We start from the raw sequence: 21,745 nt of genomic DNA, 5'->3' as shown, positions 1-21,745 counted from the left end.
ACGCACAAACAGAGGCCAACGCTGACAGCAGCGGACAGCAAGCCGGAAACACTGGCGCCATCACAGGTATCACTGATCAGACCTCATTCTTTCGATTGTTTGCATTCTGATACAAGTGAGAGTGGAGGCGATACGTACCGTAAGTGAGCAGTAGTTCACAGCTGATCTTGTATTTTCTGTTTTACAAAGGATAAAACTGTCATTTTCAAATTTGTTATATGCTGTTTCTGGGCAGGAAAACAAAACTTGTTTTTCCATTATTCATTTTTGGATTTTGAAATGAAAATCAAAACACCATTCGTTTTTCATTTTCTCATTTCTGTCCCTGAAATGAAAACGGAATGACCAAAATGTACACGGACCGACCCATCGCTTACCTGCCCTTTATGTGCACAGGTGATGCAGGTTAATAAATCTAAATTTGCCGGAGACAAATTTATTTTTTTTATTTTTTGTCCTTGCTCATGAGCATATAAACCAAACCATATTAACATTTATGCATAGTAAAGAAACCATAAGTATATAAATCAGTGCATGATCAGATTCTTTGAACAGAAAACATACGATGAAATTCAAGTGCACTCAAGTACTGGACTCAAATATTAACGAGTCATCAGTAGATGACACATCGCCCTGGCCCCCACATGAAACCCCACTCCAAATGTTCCTAAGTTGAATTGGTTGCCATGGAAATACGGAAAAAAATACAAATCACAGAATCCCCAAAATGTCAAAAGGCACACCTTTTCTAGTCACTTACAGTCAAGCCAGAAAGTCTGCACACCCCTTTCACCTTCTCCGCTTTTTATTACGTTACAGACTTATTCCACAATAGATTGAGTTCATTTTTTGTCACAAAATTCTACACAAAATAGCCCATAATGACAAAGTGAAAGCAGGTTTTTAGAAAATATGCAATTTTATTTTACTGACAAAAATAGGTTATTTAGGGGTTACGTATCTGTACACACTCTTAGCCTAATACTTGGTTGACGCACCTTTGGCAGCAATTACAGCTTCAAGGTGTCTTGGGAAAGATGCTACGAGCTTGGCGCACTTGTTTCTGGACATTTTTCCCCATTCCTCTTGGCATATCCTTGCAAGCTCCGTCACGTTGGATGGGGAGCGTCGGTACACAGCCATTTTCAGCTCCTTCCACAGATGTTCAGTTGGATTCAGGTCTGGGCTCAGAAGCTTCTCTGAAGTCACTCCCTTTGTTCTCTTGGCTGTGTGCTTGGGGTGATTGTCACGTTGGAAGGTAAACCTTCGCCCCAGTCTGAGGTCCAGAGCGCTCTGGAGCAGGTTTTCTTCAAAGATTTCGGTGTACTTGACTACATTCATCTTTCCCTCTATCAGGACTAGTCTCCCCGTTCCCGCTGCTGAAAAACATCCCCACATCATGATGCTGCCACCGCCATGCTTCACTGTAGGGATGGCATTAGCCAGGTGATGAGCGGTGCCTGGTTTCCTCCAGACATGACGCTTGGTAAAAAGTTCAATTTTGGTTTCATCAGACCAGAGAATCTTGTTTCTCATGGTTTGAGAGTCCTCTAGGTGCCTTTGGGCAAACTCCAAGCAGGCGATCGTGTGCCTTTTACTAAGGAGTGGCTTCCATCTGGCCACTCTACCATAAAGGCCTGATTTGTGGAGTGCTGCCTGGATGGTTGATCTGAAAGGTTCTCCCATCTCCACAAGGATACGCTGGAGCTCTGTCAGAGTAACCCTCGGATTCCTGCTCACCTCCCTGGCCAAGGCCCGTCTTCCCCGATTGCTCAGTTTGGCCGGGCGGCCAGGTCTAGGAAGGTTCTTGGTGCTTCCAAACTTCTTCCATTTATGAATGACGGTGGCCACTGTGCTCTTTGGGACCTGTAAAGCTGCAGCAATTTTTCTGTACCCTTCTCCAGATCTATGCCTTGACACAATCCTGTTTCTGAGGTCTGCAGATAATTCCTTTGACCCCATGGTTTGGAGTTTGCTCTGGCATGCACTGTCAACTGTGGGACCTTATATAGGCAGGTGTTGGCAATCCCCAATCATGTCCAATCAATTGATTTTACCACAGGTGGACTCCAATTAAGTTGTAGAAACATCTCAAGTAGTGTCCGTGGAAACAAAATGCACCTCAGCTCACTTTTGGGTGTCATATCAAAGGGTGTGCACACTTGTGTACATATGATATTTTACATTTTGATTTTTAATAAATTAACACATGTCTAAAGACCTGCTTTCACTTTGTCATTATGGGCTATTTTGTGACAAAAAATGAACTCAATCTTTTGTAGAACAAGTCTGTAACGTAATAAAACGTGGAGAAGGTGAAAGGGGTGTGCAGACTTTCTGGCTTGACTGTAACTGTGAGGTTTCATGAAAGAAAAAATTCCTAATGGTTTTTGAGTTATTCTCCGGAAATTAAAATGTTTACAGACGGACAGACAGACGGACAGAGCGATAGCTATATCCCCCCACATTATATGCCAGGGGGATAAAAAAGGATAATAAAATAAATAAGTATAAGTAAATGTTTCCATTCATTCAGTTTGTACCATACACACACACACACACACACACACACACACACATGCGCGCGCACACACTGCTACCATATGCAGTTAAAAAAAAAGTGCTCAGTTATTATTGCAAATAATAATAGATTATTGCACATTAAAATTGTGATGTGTTTGAGGGTTTACTTTCAGTTCAGAGTTCATTTCGGTCATGGCTTTTGGATAGAAACTGTTCATGAGTCTTGTGCATGATTTGACGGACCTGTAATGTTTTCTGGAGGGCAGCATTTCAAACAGGTGATGGACAGGGTGAAATGAATCTTTTAGTATGTTGTGTGATTTCTGCAGGCAACGGGAGGTTAAGATGTCGTCTAGGGCAGGTAGCTGTTGGTTTATGATATTCTGTGCAGGGTTTATAATTCTCTGCAGGGACTTTTTATCTGCTGCAGAGCTGCTACCATACCACACCAGGATGCAATGTGTGAGGACACTCTCAATGGAGCAGTGGTAAAATGACCTCAAGAGCTGTTGCAACAGTTTTACCTTCCTGCGTATTCTCAGGAAGTACAGCTGGTTTTGTGCCTTCTTAACCAGTGCCTTGGTGTTTGTCGTCCATGAGAGGTCCTCTGTAATGTGCGCGCCCAAGAATTTGAAGCTGAACACCCTCTCCCCGTTGATGTACAGTGGTGAATGTATGTCCCACTTCTTCCTGTAGTCAATTATGAGTTCTTTTGTTATCCCCTGCTGGCCGAAAGGCCTGAAGGAGGATTATGTCGTGGTGATTTCCGTCCGTCCATCCTGGGAAGGGTACTAACCTTCTGAAATCAACTCCTCTCACAATTTTTGGATGAATTTCTCGAAGCTTGGCAAAAAGCCTTGTTATATGATGGTAATACACATTGCGATTTAATTTTGTTTGTGAAAATTTTTACCAGAGTTTTGACCCTTAATTAAATAACTTGTACTTTGACAATTTCATGAGGGTGTACGTTCTTCTGAAATCAACTCCTCTTACAGTTTGTGGAGGAATTTCACCAAACTTGGCAAAAAGGCTTTGTTATATGACAGTTATACGCATGTTGAAATTTCGTTTAATTTGGGCAAATTTTACCATAGTTATGCCCTTGATTATTAACAAACTTGTACTTTTGGCAATTTCATCAAGGTATCCTTGCTTTCTGAAATGAACTTCCCTCACAATTTTTATTATCCCCCGCTGGCCGAAAGGCCCAAAGGGGGATTATGTCGTGGCGTTATCTGTCCGTTCGTTCCGGGAAGGGTACTCACCTTCTGAAATCAACTCCTCTCACAATTTTTGGAGGAATTTCATGAAACTTGACATGATTCTTTGTTATATGTTGGCAATACGCATATTGTAATTTCGTTCAATTCAGTCGCATTTTACCAGAGTTATGGCACAGTTGCCAGCAGGGGATATTGTGCTCTCAGAGCACTCTTGTTTTCTTGATGTAAAGAGTCAGATTATTTTCTGTGCACCACTCGGTCAGCCTCTGTACCTCCTCTCTGTAGGCAGACTCGTTGCCTTTGGTGATCAGGCCCACCACGGTCGTATCATCTGCAAATTTAACTATGATGATGTTATAAGATGGAACACAGTCATGAGTATACAGAGAATAGAGGAATAGGCTCAGCACACAGCCTCGTGGGGCTCCTGTGCCAAGTACCAGAGTGGAGGAGCAGTAGGGGCCCATCCTCACTGACTGTGGCTGGTTTGTCAAGAAACCCTTTATCCACAGGTGTATGTTGTGCTGTACACCCAGGTCAGACACCTTGGCAAACAGTATGCTGGGTAAGGTGGTATTAAACGTGGAGCTGCAACCCACAAACAGCAGCCATGTATATGTTCCTTGTTGTTCCAAGTGGCATAGTACAGTGTGGAGGGCATGTGACCTGTTCTATATCTGAAGTGGTGGGGTTCCAAAGTGGGTGGCAGGGAACCCTTGATGTGTTGCAGGACCAGTCTCTATATTGTAAATCTGCACACACCCACTGGCAGTATATTTTAAAACGGTACATTAATCTGAATCTGCAGTGTTCTGATTGCAATGAAACCTAAATAAGAAACAAGTAAACCAGAGCATGTTCTATAAGAACATTATGGATTTTTTTTCCCCAGTCCCAGAAGTTGCTTTCTGGGGCTTTTTAAATTATACAAAAAAAAAATATATTATTGTCAGTGTGTTTTTCCAAATAAGTAAACTGATGCATCTGAGAGTTGTGATTTTTTTTTTTTCTTTGATTATTTCTTATCCAATATAGCCGGTCTGGACTTTGATGCCATTCTACTGAAACCAAAAGACGCAAACGAGGGAGCAAAAGTCCCACTTGTCGTCAAGCCACATGGTCAGTTCTTTCTAAAAAATATTTCTGTAATCTGGAAATGAGTACGATTTGTCATTATATGCTTTATTACTAATTATAATATTAACAAAACCTTAAAATTCTAAATGCCTGAGGTAGAAAAACAGCAACGATAATAACATCCAAATGAGATCTCCAAATGAGAATCTCCTATGAGATGTTGATGTCCAAATCAACATCTCATAGGAGTCTGATTGGGTTTGGGACATCATTTCTGTTTTTGTTGTTCAGATAACTTCTTCTTTTTCTCTCTCTCTCTCTCTCTCTCTCTCTCTCTCTCTCTCTTCCCCCTGTCTTCCCCCTGTCTGTCCTGTCCTCCAGGTGGACCTCACTCTGTAATAGTGACAGAGTGGTTCTTAAGCTCAGCAGTTCTCTGTCAAATGGGTTTTGGTGTCTTACATGGTAAGTTACTGAGCAACCCTTTTTTTTTTTTTTTTTAAACTTCTGTTCTTTTTAATCTTCACCCCTATTCATTGCATTCTGTCTGCGGATGCTAATTGTACCTTAAGGTGAATCACTGAGTTTTGAATGATGCAATGTATAAGCTGTGAACTTTACATAATGAGCATGATGAGAGTCTGCAGCCAGTGATTTTCCCGGCTGTCCTGATAGTGCTTTGTAACAGTTTCTGGTTTGGAAGCTGCTCCAAAGCCAATAGTAATGGATGATGTGAGGATACTTTCTATTGTAGTTGTGCAGAAGTTTACCCATGTAGTCTATGGTAGATGAAACTTGTCTGGTTGTCTTACTTGGACAAGCCATCTTGTTGATTGAGGAAGTCTGCATCTCCCACTTGAGATCCTGTGAAAGATGATTCCCAGGAACCAGCTATGTATTTCTTTGGTTTTAAGGGCATTGTGGTCAAGACCATTCCAGCTGCACCATCATGGCCTGAACCTGCCTTGATCTAAACCAAAATCATTGTTAGTTTACAAGGCAATATTCATAGTAGGGCTTCTGTTTGCTAAACCGCAATGGTTTATTTTTTTATCCCCCACTGGCCGAAAGGCCCAAAGGGGGATTATGTCGTGGCAATTTCCGTCTGTCCATCCGTCCCAGGAAGGATACTCACTTTCTGAAATCAACTCCTCTCATAGTTTTTGGAGGAATTTCACGAAACTTGGCAGGATTTTTTGTTATATGTCCGTAATATGCATATTGTAATTTTCGTTAAATTTGGTCACATTTTACCAGAGTTACAGCCCTTAATTAACAAAATTATAATTTAACAATTTCATGAGTATGTTTTCCTTCTGAAATCACCTCCTCTCACAACTTGTGGAGGAATTTCACCAAACTTGGCAAAAAGCATTGTTGTGTGTCATTAGTACGCATATTGTTATTTTGTTCAATTTGGTCACATTTTACCAGAGTTGTAGCCCTTGATTAACAACTGTGTACTTTCACAATTTCATGAAGGTGTGCTTGCCTTCTGACATCAACTCCTCTCACAATTTGTGGAGGAATTTCACCAAACTTGGCAAAACGCTTTGTTATGTGATGGTAATACACACATTGTGATTTAATTTTGTGAGAATTTTACCAGAGTTTTGACCCTTGATTAAATAACTTGTACTTTGACAATTTCATAAAGGTGTATGTTCTTCTGAAATCAACTCCTCTTACAATTTGTGGAGCAATTTCACCAAACTTGGCAAAAGGCTTTGTTATATGACAGTTATACGCATATTGAAATTTTGTTTAATTTGGGCAAATTTTACCAGAGTTATGCCGTTGATAATTAACAAACTTGTACTTTGGCAATTTCATCAAGGTGTGCTTGTGTTCTGAAATCAACTTCCCTCACAATTTTTGGAGGAATTTCATGTAATTTGGCAAAAAGTTTCCCCCTGGCCAAAAGGTCTGAAGGGGGATTGTCATGGCGATGTCCGTCTGTCCCGGGAAGGGTGCTCACCTTCTGAAATCAACTCCTCTCACAATTTTTGGAGGAATTTGACAAAACTTGGCAAAAGGCATTGTGTATGTCAGTAATACGTATGTTGTAATTTCGTTCAGTTCGGTCACATTTTACCAGAGTTATGGCATAGTTGTCAGCGGGGGATATTGTGCTCTCAGAGCACTCTTGTTCACTAGACTCAGGTGGAATGACACTAATGTTACTTTGTGATCAAGCATCAATTCAGATTTTTTGTTTTAGCCAAAAGTTTTCTAATCTAGTAACATTTTAAGTGAACTTTTACTCAAATAAACCCAGAAAGGCAACAAAATCTTCTTTAATGTAGTTTATAAAATACTGGCTCATGCACAGTGTGAGTGTGCCTAATTGAAGTTGCTTTCAGTTAATTACAGAGGTTCTCTTGGCTACGGTCAGGACAGTGTCTTCTCCCTGCCTGGAAATATCGGCACCCAAGATGTCAAAGATGTACAGGTGAAGACCGCAATGTATACTTTGAGCAGTGATGCTAAGAATTATTATTATTTTTTATGTAATTAATATACACCACTCACATTGCACAGTGGACAATAATGCACTATTGCCTTACAATGTTTAATGTCTCTCGTGCACAAAGTTTACATTTATTTATTTCCTTTCATATACCATACTACCTCAATATGCACATTCAACTCTGCACTTTATATTGTTTGGGTCGTTTATTGCCCATTTATTTATTTTTATTGTCTATTGTGTCATTTACTGCCTGCAGTGTTGCACTCTTGCACTTTATATTGTTATATGTAGACTTGTGGTCCTTTGATGTTTAATGTAGCACCATGGTCCTGGAGAAATGTGGTTTCATTTTAACTGTGTATTGTACCAACTGTATATGGTTGAAATGACAAATAAAAAGACCTTGACCTAATAATAATAATAATAATAATAATAGTAGTAGTAGTAATAATAATAATAATTATTATTATTATTTTATTATTATTAGCAGCTCACCGACCGTAGAACAGTGAGCTATTGCCATCATGCGGAGTCTGGCGTCTGTCTGTCCATCCCTCCACAATTCACAAAAATTGCTGCTCCTCCCTCAGTTTTCAATGGGTTTTGATTCTGATTGTTTTGTTTGGAAGATTTAATCAGTCTGCACACAACTTTTACTCCTTGGTTTTGTGGTTTCCCATTAACAAGTTGCTAATTAGGCCGATTAACAACCTTTCAGGAAAATCACTACTTTTCCCTGAGTTTTCAGTGGATTTTAATTTGGATTGTTTTGTTTTGAAGATCAAATTGTTCTTATTGTTCTCATGAAGAGCAACCTACCTAATTAAAAGCAAGTTTGGTTTCTCATGCTACGGCCTGTGAGCTACTGCGTTGCTGATGCTCTGGTTGTTGTTGCTTGTTGTTGTTATTATTACCTCCACCAAGGAGGTTATGTTTTCGGTAGTGTTGGTTTGTTTGTTGGTTTGTCTGTTAGCAACATTACGGAAAAAGTTATGAACGGATTGCTCTGAAATTTTTTCCAGAGGTGTGACTGGGCACAAGTAACAAACCATTAAATTTTGGCGGTGATCCGAATCGCCTTCTGGATCCCGGATTTTTTTAAAGGATTCTTGGCGGAGGTCTGCGCTCTCAGAATGCTTTTCTAGTTGTTGTTGTTGGAGCAAATAATAATGATTATAATAATGGTACTGTGTGGAATTCTGAGCAGACCCTATGGAATTTATTATTATTTATCAGCATGTTTATCAGTATTTATTAATATGTTTAACATTTTAATGTTTTATTTTATTTATTTATTTATTTATTTATTTATTTTTTAATGGCACTGTGATTCTAGAGGTATGTATTAGTAAGCCATCATGTGATCTAAAAAGTGCCACTAAACTCACAATTTTTGTTCTTGTTTCATTCTAGTTTGTTGTTGAGAGCATTTTAAAGCGAAACGAGTTCGACAGAGAGAGGGTTGTTGTTATCGGGGGCTCCCACGGAGGATTCTTGGCTTGTCACCTAATTGGTCAATACCCTGACTTTTACAAAGCATGTGTTGCTCTGAATCCAGTCATCAACTTGGCATCCATGATTGGCAGTACTGACATTCCTGACTGGTAATAGAAGAACAGCAGCTGGCCTTTCTCTCATTTTCTCTTTGCATTTTTCTGTCTTTTAGGGGTTTGTAATAAAATAAGTGCATATGGTGTTGATTATAATAGCAAACTCTCATCTGTTCCATGAGTACTGACCAGTACTGTCATTATAGTTTACAATTATTAACTTGCAATTTAAACTCTTAAGGCTAAAAATAAAGGCAAAAAAAATCTTAAATGTATTTGCTGATGAAAAGGTGATCTGTCTAATACTGCAAAAAAGTTAGTGTACTTTCAGTGAGAAACAGTAATCTGTTTATTCATTGCATCTCAGTGCTGCTTTCAGAAAGGAAAAATCTGTGTGTAGTGTGATCACTAGTGTGTAACGTCTGGGTTTTTTTTATATATATATATATATATATATATATATATATATATATATATATATATATATAAAGCAGTTTTTCACTTCTTCTTCTGAAGTTTTGTGTCTGTTTGCAGGTGCATGGTGGAAGCCGGATTTGATTACAACACTAACACCATGCTGAGCTCTACTCTACTAGAGCAAATGTTAAACAAGTCACCCATCAAATATGTCCCACAGGTCAGTTTGGGTTTTGTTCTGAGATTTTGTATCCGTTTCATTCTTCACTGGCTGAGTACAGGTAATATCAGCCATATTAACTTGCCTAGGCACATACTGCTGTGGAAACCACTTTTAATGGCCGTCACCATTAAAAGTGGTCTCTTAATTTTTTTCTGGGCGAGAAAATGTGTCCTCTCAGTTTCTGGAGCTCAGACAGAAAAGTGTTGTGTTGTAATGTTTGCCAGAGCCAGAGGAAGTTATCAGCTTATTTGTATAAAACATGATCATAAGTTTAAACAAACAAATCACATGCTTCAGGAAATATCATGTTTGTTAACAAAAACGCAGCTGTCCAAGCAGAAATCTCAAATTGTAGCCCAACTAACATTTCTGACATGTTTGAAAAATATGCAGACACTACAGATGTGGACTGATACAGTATCTTTCTGCAGAGATATGCTGAGCGTTGCTGAACTGAACTAGATGATCATTCTTACGTTCTTAGTTATGTTCAATGTTTAACCCCATTTTGCAAACTGAAATTTTTAAATTTCAGTGGCAGTTAAACCTTTATTTTAACCCTGAGGGTATTTGCTGGCACTCTAATGATTTTGGCATGCTCTGATTTTGTTCAGTTTCAACAAATCTAAGCAGTATTTGTTCCAAAGTCATATGACCTTTTTTGTCTTCAGCACAAGTTCAGCTCCAATAATATCTGTGTGCATCCCCGATTCCAAAAAAGTTGGGAAAAAGTACAAATTGTAAATAAAAATGGAATGCAATGATGTGGAAGTTTCAAAATTCCATATTTTATTCAGAATAGAACATAGATGACATATCAAATGTTTAAACTGAGAAAATGTATCATTTAAAGAGAAAAATTAGGTGATTTTAAATTTCATGACAGCAACACATCTCAAAAAAGTTGGCACAAGGCCATGTTTCCCATTGTGAGACATCCCCTTTTCTCTTTACAACAGTCTGTAAACGTCTGGGGACTGAGGAGACAAGTTGCTCAAGTTTAGGGATAGGAATGTTAACCCATTCTTGTCTAATGTAGGATTCTAGTTGCTCAACTGTCTTAGGTCTTTTTTGTCGTATCTTCCGTTTTATGATGCGCCAAATGTTTTCTATGGGTGAAAGATCTGGACTGCAGGCTGGCCAGTTCAGTACCCGGACCCTTCTTCTATGCAGCCATGATGCTGTAATTGATGCAGTATGTGGTTTGGCATTGTCATGTTGGAAAATGCAAGGTCTTCCCTGAAAGAGGCGTCGTCTGGTTGGGAGCATATGTTGCTCTAGAACCTGGATATACCTTTCAGCATTGATGGTGTCTTTCCAGATGTGTAAGCTGCCCATGCCACACGCACTAATGCAACCCCATACCATCAGAGATGCAGGCTTCTGAACTGAGCGCTGATAACAACTTGGGTCGTCCTTCTCCTCTTTAGTCCGAATAACACGGTGTCCCTGATTTCCATAAAGAACTTCAAATTTTGATTCGTCTGACCACAGAACAGTTTTCCACTTTGTCACAGTCCATTTTAAATGAGCCTTGGCCCGGAGAAGACGTCTGCGCTTCTGGATCATGTTTAGATACGGCTTCTTCTTTGAACTATAGAGTTTTAGCTGGCAACGGCGGATGGCATGGTGAATTGTGTTCACAGATAATGTTCTCTGGAAATATTCCTGAGCCCATTTTGTGATTTCCAATACAGAAGCATGCCTGTATGTGATGCAGTGCCATCTAAGGGCCCGAAGATCACGGGCACCCAGTATGGTTTTCCGGCCTTGACCCTTACGCACAGAGATTCTTCCAGATTCTCTGAATCTTTTGATGATATTATGCACTGTAGATGATGATATGTTCAAACTCTTTGCAATTTTACACTGTCGAACTCCTTTCTGATATTGCTCCACTATTTGTCGGCGCAGAATTAGGGGGATTGGTGATCCTCTTCCCATCTTTACTTCTGAGAGCCGCTGCCACTCCAAGATGCTCTTTTTATACCCAGTCATGTTAATGACCTATTGCCAATTGACCTAATGAGTTGCAATTTGGTCCTCCAGCTGTTCCTTTTTTGTACCTTTAACTTTTCCAGCCTCTTATTGCCCTTGTCCCAACTTTTTTGAGATGTGTTGCTGTCATGAAATTTCAAATGAGCCAATATTTGGCATGAAATTTCAAAATGTCTCACTTTCGACATTTGATATGTTGTCTGTGTTGTATTGTGAATACAATATCAGTTTTTGAGATTTGTAAATTATTGCATTCCGTTTTTATTTACAATTTGTACTTTGTCCCAACTTTTTTGGAATTGGGGTTGTAGTATGTATGTCACTATTGTACTTTTAAAAAAAAAAAGAACAGATGTTGTAAAAAGCAGTTTTAGAACTGTGTTGGAATGTGTGGAAAAACATGACCTTACCTATTGTGGTGAACTGTTTTGGTCACTTGAGGTGATTCTGTTCAGTCTTAGGAATTTATCAAGCACAAAAACTTAAATCTGCTCCATTGCTGGGTTTCACATGACGTCACAGCCGCCTCATTATTTATTCAGAACTTTAGCTGGTGGTCTACCAAAGCTCAGCTGACAGTGTTTGTATGGAGAAGGTGCATTGCTCGCATAAAAAATTCCTTACACTTAGGTTGTTTTAGGTTGTTTGAATCGATCAAACCGTGAAACTGATGATAATTTCTTCAGGGTTTCCTGTGAACTAATAAAGGGTGAACGAACACGGGATTTCACAAAAAGACGTTGAGAAAGGTGGCTTTTGAACCTCTCACTGAAATCGAAGAGAGCAGAGTCGAAGCATGCTCGAGTTTGCAGTGATCATGTTATGAAAAGTTTGTATATCTCTCTCTCAGCTATGTCCTTAATGTTTTCCACGTACTTTTCTTGCATTGTGTCATTATTTTACGGTACTTTTTTTAGTCAGAAAGTGCTAAAGTCCCCAGCTGTTTGTTTACTCCTCACAAAGTCCATATGCATGAAGGTCACAACAAAATTCTTACCCAGCCATACAGTTACAATGCACCATGATCACTTCACAGTCTTGTTTAACTAAGATCCAGGTCTTTAAAGGGGTTTCTGATGATCTTTGTGAATAACTTGGCTGAGAGATAAGAGCCAACACAAGTGAGAATCAAGCGAACTGTTTGTTTACACTTCAGCTTGCCGCGCTTCGTTGTAAAGATGTGAACGAAAAGCTTAAGACATACTTACACGGGCAAAAACAATACAGGATTCATTCGGCAGCGACTTGATAGCGAGGTCCTTTACCCAGCCACTTACAAAAAAGTTGTAAGCCTCCATACTCTTCCACGCTTTCATCTGTTTTGTGGTGTAGAAGGACGTCTGCAACACCAGATAGTTTGAGATGTTGGGGAACTCGACTGAAGGGTAGTTTTCGAGATCATATGGCAAATCCTTCTTTCCCAGACTGTAGGGGTCGATTCCATTGCACATAGCAATCTTCTGAATATATCTAAAGCGAGCGGTGGCTTCTAGATAACGAGCATACCGTCATCGCTAGTTGTTTGCACTACGGCAGCCGTTTAGACCACCAGCTATTTCACTTCCAGTAAAACCACTAAGAAAAGTCACCATGACTGAAACCCAGCAATTGATTTGGACAATTAATTGGCCATCAAAAATTTTTGTCCTATTGTTTTGGGATAAAGGGTTGGCAGTGGGAGGGGTATTCAATGAGAAGAGTAAAAAATTTAAGTGTGAATGGTTGTTTTTCTATGTGTCAGCCCTGTGATGATCTGGCAACTTGTCCAGGGTGTACCCCACCTCTTGCCCATAGTCAGCTGGGATAGGCTCCAGCTTGCCTGTAATCCTGCACAGGATTACAGGATAAGCGGTTACAGATAATGGATGGATTGATAAAACGGTCTGCTCTTAGGCTGAGTTTGCTGGACAAATTGGCGGTTATTTGAAATCTATGCCACTTATCGATGATTTTCCTTACAGTGGAATGATTTATTTCTAATAATTTAGAGATCTTTTTAAATCCCTTGCCAGATTCATAGGCATCCACAACTTTTTATTTATTTATTTTTTCCCTTTTCTGAGGTCCTTACAGAGCTCTTTAGATCTTATGATCACACTGCACACTTCAATAGCAAAGAGAGCACCAGACCTTCACCTCCAGCTTCAGGAGATTCTAATCAATGACATCTGATCTGGAAAACCTGAGTCTAATTTTATGGACATGAAAGTGTGATGGTCATAAGGGTGTCCTTTGTTTTTTTTGATGGATTTTTTTTTTTTTAATTATGAATGACTGACTACAAAATGTCAATTTTGTGTCATTTGTTAGATTATATCACCTTTATCTGTAGGCATTGTATCAAAGAGAATGAAATGTTTGGTTGTTTTAATATGTTAAGAAAATTCTACAATTTCTATGGGATGTACTCATTTTTCACATAATGAATGTAAAATTAAAAATGGTACGTTAATGTAACGTATACAATGAAGGGATGTACAATTTTTCTTCAATTATACCAAATTTAGGATCGTAGCAATTGATACAAAATCTAAAATGTTATGCATTTAGACTAGTTTTTGTGTCTCTCCTTAGGTAAAGACTCCTGTGCTGCTTACCTTAGGAGCGGAAGATAAGCGTGTGCCTAATAAGCAGGGCATTGAGTACTACAAAGCTCTGAAGGCTTTGCAAGTACCTGTCAGGTAAAATGGCCTTCTTGAGAATGATCATTTAAAAGTGACACATTATAAACCTTTCCCACAAGTTGACACAGTTTTCTGAGGTTTTAATGAAATGTCTTGACATGCTTTGTTCAAAATACCACAAGGATAAAACACCACAGGTCCCTTCTCACCCTTTCTAAACAGTCTTGTTCAAAACAGCCAATTTGAGTGCCTGCTCCTTTAAAGTGTATGTAATGCCTTTTTATGATGCTTTAAAATGAATATACATTATTAGTAATGACCAAAATGAATTAATAAAGTAGGGGGGAAAAATAATATAAATTATTTATTTTATTATCAAGTACAAAACTATCGATAAATCGTGGCTTCTGGACCCCGGAAAAAGGCAGCCTTACCTCAGGGCTAATCTCGCATGACGTTACGCGTGAAACCTCAGTTATCTGGGTCATTTCCGTTCATCTGATTCTGTGCTCATTGGATATTGTTGTAGGAATCTTACAAAAATAACAAAGGGAAAGTGCTGCGTTGTTTGGATGTTCAAATTCCTATACAACAGAACATTCAGTTCATGAATTTCCAAGAAAAAAACAACTCTAAAGCGACAGTGCTGATTCCGTGCTTGTTACAAAATGTAACATCAGACAACCTAATAACTGGGTGTTGATATTCCTCTGACTTCTCTTATCAACAAAGCGTTTCCTTGTCGGACTGGTGCAGGGTTGTGGGAAACGCCTGATGTTGTTGCTAAACACGTACAATAATTTTTTTTTAATTTTTGTGTTTTATTTTCTTTGTCTTTTAGATTTATTGGTTGTTGATGTGAAGGCGTTGTTTAATGGTATGAGGCACTGCGTGGTAATAATTAGTTTCTCTTTAGTGTTAAATATTAGCTCAGGGTTTTAGTTTGGTGGGAGTGTTGTGGATTTTTGTTTGTTGTTTTAAGTCGGCGGCTGATTTCTGCCTACAAATCTTGAGCAGTATGTAAAATCGGTTTCATATCCGTTAACGCGAATTTATTTGTTATGTGAAATAAAGTTTGGTATTGGAACTGTAGTGTACTAGTCATTAGCACTTAGCATAGTTAGGGGAGCTAAAGGTAGATAATATAATATAATACAATAAGAGCGCTTATATTCGTGATCTCATAAACGTCTTTTCTAAGTATGTTAGGAAAGAAAGGTTGTACTGTGAAATTAGAAATGAGTTGTTTGTTGTCTGTGACCTGTAACAGAAGATAAACATAGGAACGCAGTTTGTTAGCTGGTTGCTAAATATCTAAAGTCCAGTTTGAGTTGTTTTGGTGACCTGCGTTTTCCTGTTTTTGTTTTGGGTTTTTTTGGTTAACTTTGTAAGTGCCGTTATGGCTGCATGAACAGTCTACTGTTCAGCTTTTTTCTTATTTTTCATTGCAGCTATATATATATTTTTTAAGCTGATTTGAGGTTATATTTTTAAAACTTTATTTAATTTTCCTTTCTTGGACGGTGGAGCGTTTTAATTTTGGACACTTTTGGAAGAAATGACTATTTTTTTTTTGGTCTGGTCATCTAATTATGCCTGATATGTCTATAGTTTTAATTATTCAAGCTTTATCCAAGAGTCACTACAGCCCCATTCTGGTCTCTATTCGACATCTACATTAAGTGTGTCCTGGTTTAAGCTGTTGGCTAGTAATCGTAGAGGGAAAAGAGCTGGTTTGAAGGTGAAGGAAAGAGAAATTGCTAGTAGAAACAATATTCATCCGATTGTTACACTTCGTGAGCAGAGGCCATTTCAACATCAAAGAGATGTGAATCAAAATAATTTAGTGCAGATTCAACTGAATCCACTGCCGGCTAAATCGACGCTAAACGAGGAAACTCTACTTGTAGCATTAGTGAATAGTCGTTCGCTGAACAAAAATGGTATCAGGGTAAAAGATCATGTTGTAGAACATGGTTGTGATCTTGTAGCGATAACTGAAACCTGGCTGCCCCGTAATGAAACGTTAACTAACCAAATCGTTGGTGACTTATGTCCAAGAGGATATAAAATGTCACACATTCCTCGTGATAATGGTCAACGAGATGGTGGAGTTGACATTGTATATAAGAATTGCCTTGATGTTCGCAGTGTCTCTAGAGATTGCAACTTTGCTTCATTTGAATACACTTCTTTAAAATCTTTTAAAACATCTTTGTGGACCAGAATAATTGTCATCTATCGTCCTCCACCCTCTACAGCCAACGGTCTGACTGTTGCGCAGTTTCTCAACGAGTTCTCTGTTTCTTGAGTGTTTAGTTCTACTACCTGCTGAAATGCTTATCCGAGGTGACTTTAACTTTCACGTTGACGATACGGCTGATCGCGATGCTTGTGATTTTATTCATCTTCTGGACACTTTCAATTTGGTACAACACGTGTCAGGCTCAACACACAGATCAAACCATACTCTGGATCTCCTGATAAGACAAAATTCCTTCCTTGTTAGAGATATTGATGTTTTTCCTGCTTGGATATCAGATCATTGTTTGATACAAGCTTCAATCAACACAGCGAAAGCAAAGTCTACTGTGAAAAGTGTTAGTTACAGGAAGTGGAAGGACGTTGATGCAGACGAGTTTGGGCAGGATTTGACTGAAATTGCTGCTAAGTTGGACTTGTACAGCTCTGTTAATGACCTAATCACTGGCTACAACGAGTTGTTCCAAGATCTTGCTGTTAAACATGCCCCCGTCAAGCAACGGAAAATATCACATCCCCATGCAGAATGGTTTACATCTGACTTGCAGTTGCAAAAATGGGAGAAAAGGAAGCTTGAAAGGATCTACAGACGTACGAAATCAGCTGAGGATACCAAGCGGTTTAAAGAACATTCTGATTACTACGGTCAATTGCTGATTACACCTCGGCAGTTTACAACTCGGAGTTTTACAACGACAAAATTCAGTCATGTGCTGGCCGTCTTTAACGTGCTTTAATAAGTTGCTTCATCGTAATCCTGAAACTCAGCTTCCAGTGCATGATTCTTCAGCCGAGTTTGCAAATCTATTTTGCATGGTTTCCTAAAAACCATGCAAATGTATCATATGTATTATTATATAATACATATGATACATTTGCATGGTTTTTAGGAAATTTTATTATTTTTTTCTTTCCTTCTTTCAATTTTATTTGAAAGTGCCTTAGAGTACTGTATATAAGTGCGCTCTAGAAATAGTCTTATTATTGACAGTGGGTGAGGTTCGTGCAAATGAAGTTGGCAGATTTTATGTCACCTACTAATAATAAATCTGATTCATCAAGTGTTCATCACCATCAGAACGACTACATGGCAATTATTGGAGCAAAAAAGCACAAACTGGGCGGCACGGTGGTGTAGTGGTTAGCACTGTTGCCTCACAGCAAGAAGGGTCTGGGTTCGAGCCCAGTGGCTGACGAGGGGCCTTTCTGTGTGGAGTTTGCCTGTTCTCCCCATGTTTGCGTGGGTTTCCTCCAGGTGCTCCAGTTTACCCCACAGTCCAAAGACATGCAGTTAGTTTAACATGGGGCAGCCTCAGGCTGAAGTGTTCTGTTGTTTTTTTTTTTTTTTTTTTGTAATTCAACTTATTGTTCAAACCTTAAACACACACAGAAAGGTCCACACAGTACATCACAATGTCCTATTATACATAGTTTCCCTATACGCCACCTTGACATCTCCAACAGAAAATATGTTGAAGAAAATAACAGTAACAATACATGGGAATACAACAGCTGTCATTAGATGCATCTTATATCCTTTTCATGTGTACCCAGAAATCGTCCCAAATCATTCGTTTATCATCATTCAGCCTTTCCAGCATACTCTCATAAGAAGCTGCTTCAATTACTCCATTGACCCAGTCTTTTAAATCTAAAGTTCTAACACACTTCCAATTACGTAGAATAATTCTTGCAGCCGTAATACAGCAGAGTTTTACAACAGTGAACAAGAAGATCGAGAGGCGTTCCGGCACCTCCTCGCGTCGGCGGGGTCCACCAGCGCTCCTACCTCGGGCCCGTCTCCCCTCACCATCACTAAGATGGGCCCGCAGGATGACCCCGAGGCGTTCATCACGCTCTTCGAGCAAGTCGCAGAAGCCTCGGGGTGGCCGATAGAGCAGCGCAAAGCGCGCCTCCTCCCCCTGCTAACGGGAGAGGCACAGCTGGCCGCGCTACAGCTCCCCGCCGGCTGGCCTACGCGGACCTCCGCCGGGCCATCCTCCAGCGCGTGGGGCGCACCCCAGAACAGCAGCGCCAGCGCTTCCGCGCGTTGCACTTGGAGGAAGTCGGCCGGCCGTTCTCGTTTGGCCAGCAGCTCCGGGACGCCTGCTGGCGGTGGTTGAGGGCCGACAACCGTGATGCCGAGGGAATCATCGACCAGGTGGTGCTGGAACAATTCGTCGCTCGCTTGCCAGCAGGAACCGCGGAGTGGGTCCAGTGCCACCGCCCGGCGTCGCTGGATCAGGCAGTCGAGCTGGCGGAGGACCATTTGGCGGCTGTCCCGGCGGCAGGACGGCAGACGGCATCTTCTCTTCTCTCCTCTTCTCTCTCTCTCTCTCTCTCTCTCTCTCTCCCCCCCGTCCTCGCCCCATTCCCCCACCGCGGAGGCGGGGGCCGGCACCACCCCAGCCGGCCCGCCGCACCCACGGTGCCCTCCCGTTTCTCCTTTCTGTGTCTGTCTCTCCCCCCCCTCAGGTGAGTGAGCCCCAGGACACCGCTGCAGAGGGAAAGCCCGGGCCGGTTTGCTGGCGCTGCGGGGAGCCGGGCCACCTTCAACAGCAGTGCACGGCAATGGAAGTGGGCGCGGTGGTTCGGATCCCCGACGCGCCAGAGGCTGCCCTCGATCAGGCCGGAGCGTATCGCATACCGGTGAGTGTCCAAGGGGATACATATCAGGCGTTGGTGGATTCTGGCTGTAATCAGACCTCAATTCACCAAAGCCTGGTGCAAAACGAGGCATTGGGGGGAGCACAGGGGGTGAAGGTGTTGTGTGTGCACGGGGACGTTCACAGCTACCCTTTGGTGTCGGTCCACATTTTTTTTTAGAGGGGAAAAAGTTATAGTAAAGGCAGCGGTTAATCCTCGCCGTACCCACTCTTTAATTTTGGGGACTGATTGGCCGGGATTTCGGGATTTAATGACACTTAGTCAAGAGTGGGTCCTGCCATTTAAGGGGGGGAGGTCCCAGTGTCGCTTTGGCGGGAGCAGCTGTCACAGAGCCGTCTACGTCATCTCCGCGTCAGAGTGAGGAGCCGCCGGCCCCTCCTCTCTCTCTTGGGAAATTTGCGAGGGATTCCCCATTAGAGCAATCGCAAGACGAGACTCTGCGACATGCGTTTGACCAAGTGAGAGTAATCGATGGTCAAACGCTCCAGCCGAACGCCACCCCGTCCTTCCCCTACTTCGCGATTATGAAGGATAGGTTATACCGAGTGACGCAGGACACTCAAACTAAAGAGCGAGTCACGCAGCTTTTGATTCCGAAGAGCCGCTGGGAATTGGTATTCCAGGCAGCTCACTTTAATCCCATGGCTGGACACTTAGGGCAGGATAAGACACTAGCCTGAAAAATGGCCAGATTCTATTGGCCGGGGATTCGTGGCGATGTTCGTAGGTGGTGTACGGCATGCCGCGAATGCCAGTTAGTAAATCCAGCGGCCATTCCAAAAGCACCTTTGCGCCCTCTTCCATTGATCGAGACCCCATTTGAGAGAATTGGGATGGATCTCGTCAGGCCATTAGATCGGTCAGCACGGGGGTACCACTTTATATTAGTTCTGGTGGACTATGCAACGCGATACCTGGAAGCAGTGCCTCTGCGCAATATCTCAGCACGCAGTATTGCAGAGGCACTCTTCCGCGTCATCTCCCGAGTCAGAATCCCGAAAGAGATTCTGACTGATCAAGGCACTACATTTATGTCATGGACACTGCGCGAACTGTATGGGTTATTGGGGATTAAGCCGATCCGCATCAGTGTGTATCACCCACAAACGGACGGTTTAGTGGAACGGTTCAATCGCACCCTCAAAAATATCATTAAAAAAATTCGTAAGTGAGGACGCACGTAATTGGGATAAGTGGCTCGAGCCCTTGTTCTCAGTGCGAGAGGTTCCCCAAGCCTCCACGGGGTTCTCCCCATTCGAATTATTATATGGGCGTAAGCCGCGCGGCATCCTAGACGTGCTGCGGGAAAATTGGGAGGAGGGACCTTCACAAAGCAAGAATGAAATTCAATACGTTATGGACCTGCGCGCAAAACTCCACACGCTCACCCACCTAGCCCAGGAGAATTTGCGGCAGGCCCAGGAACGGCAAGCCCGCCTGTACAACAAGGGTACGCGCCTTAGGGAGTTCACACAGGGAGATAAGGTACTCGTACTGTTGCCCACTTTGAGCTCCAAATTGATTGCCAAGTGGCAAGGACCCTTTGAGGTCACACGGCGAGTCGGGGACGTCGACTATGAGGTGAGGCGAACGGACGGGTGGGGCGCTACAAATTTACCACCTCAATCTGCTTAAACTCTGGAAGGAGGAGGTCCCCGTGGCGTTGGTGTCGGTGGTTCCGGAGAAGGCGGAGCTGGGGCCGGAGGTTCAAAAAGGGGCATTGACATCACGTACCCCTCTGGTCCCCTGTGGAGACCACCTGTCCCCGACCCAGCTCACGGTGGTCGCCCAGTTGCAGACCGAGTTTTCGGATGTGTTCTCGCTCCTGCCCGGTCGCACTAACCTCATAGAGCACCACATAGAGATGCCCCCGGGGGTAGTAGTGCGTAGCCGCCCTTACAGACTACCCGAACACAAAAAAAAGGTGGTTCGGGAAGAACTTGAGACCATGCTCGAAATGGGCATCGTCGAGGAGTCCCATGGTGACTGGAGCAGCCTGGTGGTCTTGGTACCCAAGGCCGACGGGTCAGTCCGGTTCTGTGTGGAGTACAGAAAAGTCAACGCGGTGTCTAAATTCGATGCGTACCCAATGCCTCGTATTGATGAGTTGCTCGATCGACTCGGCACTGCTCGCTTTTATTCAACACTGGATTTGACGAAGGGATATTGGCAGATCCCCTTGACTCCCCTATCCTGAGAAAAAACGTCCTTTTCCACACCGTTTGGTTTACACCAATTCGTCACCCTGCTGTTTGGGGTGCCCGCTACGTTTCAGCGGCTGATGGACAGAGTCCTCCGCCCCCACGCCACTTATGCAGCCACGTATCTAGACGATATCATCATCTATAGTAATGACTGGCTGAGGCACCTTGAACATCTGAGGGCCGTCCTTAGGTCGCTGAGGCGAGCGGGGCTCACAGCCAGCCCAAAGAAGTGTGCGATTGGGCGGGTGGAAGTACGGTATCTGGGCTTCCACTTGGGCAACGGGCAGGTGCGTCCCCAAATTAATAAGACGGCAGCGATTGCGGCCTGCCCGAGGCCCAAGACCAAAAAGGGGGTGAGACAGTTCCTGGGGCTGGCTGGTTATTACCGTAGGTTTGTACCTAATTATTCGGACGTCACCAGCCCGCTGACTGATCTCACTAAAAAGTGGGCCCCAGATCCGGTCCAGTGGACAGAGCAATGCCAGCGGGCTTTTTCCGAGGTAA

The 21,745-nt window shown here is 42.1% G+C and overlaps 1 protein-coding gene across 2 annotated transcripts in view; it reads left to right on the top strand.

The window, feature by feature from the left end:
* apeh (acylaminoacyl-peptide hydrolase) overlaps positions 1 to 21,745 on the top strand; it is an 83,086-nt gene that overhangs the window by 58,438 nt on the left and 2,903 nt on the right. Inside the window, exons 17-22 of one of the 2 annotated variants that reach the window (XM_060931693.1) lie at positions 4,785 to 4,868; positions 5,208 to 5,288; positions 7,187 to 7,275; positions 8,710 to 8,900; positions 9,381 to 9,483; positions 14,059 to 14,165. In XM_060931693.1, coding sequence (XP_060787676.1) covers positions 4,785 to 4,868; positions 5,208 to 5,288; positions 7,187 to 7,275; positions 8,710 to 8,900; positions 9,381 to 9,483; positions 14,059 to 14,165 — 655 coding nt within the window. Of the gene's footprint in view, positions 1 to 4,784; positions 4,869 to 5,207; positions 5,289 to 7,186; positions 7,276 to 8,709; positions 8,901 to 9,380; positions 9,484 to 13,557; positions 13,829 to 14,058; positions 14,166 to 21,745 lie in introns of those variants that run through there. The other variant, XM_060931694.1, reaches the window with a different exon arrangement.

Source organism: Neoarius graeffei, chromosome 10, assembly GCF_027579695.1.
Source record: "Neoarius graeffei isolate fNeoGra1 chromosome 10, fNeoGra1.pri, whole genome shotgun sequence".
Lineage (NCBI taxonomy): Eukaryota > Metazoa > Chordata > Actinopteri > Siluriformes > Ariidae > Neoarius > Neoarius graeffei.
This window is presented reverse-complemented; position numbering and strand designations above follow the sequence as displayed.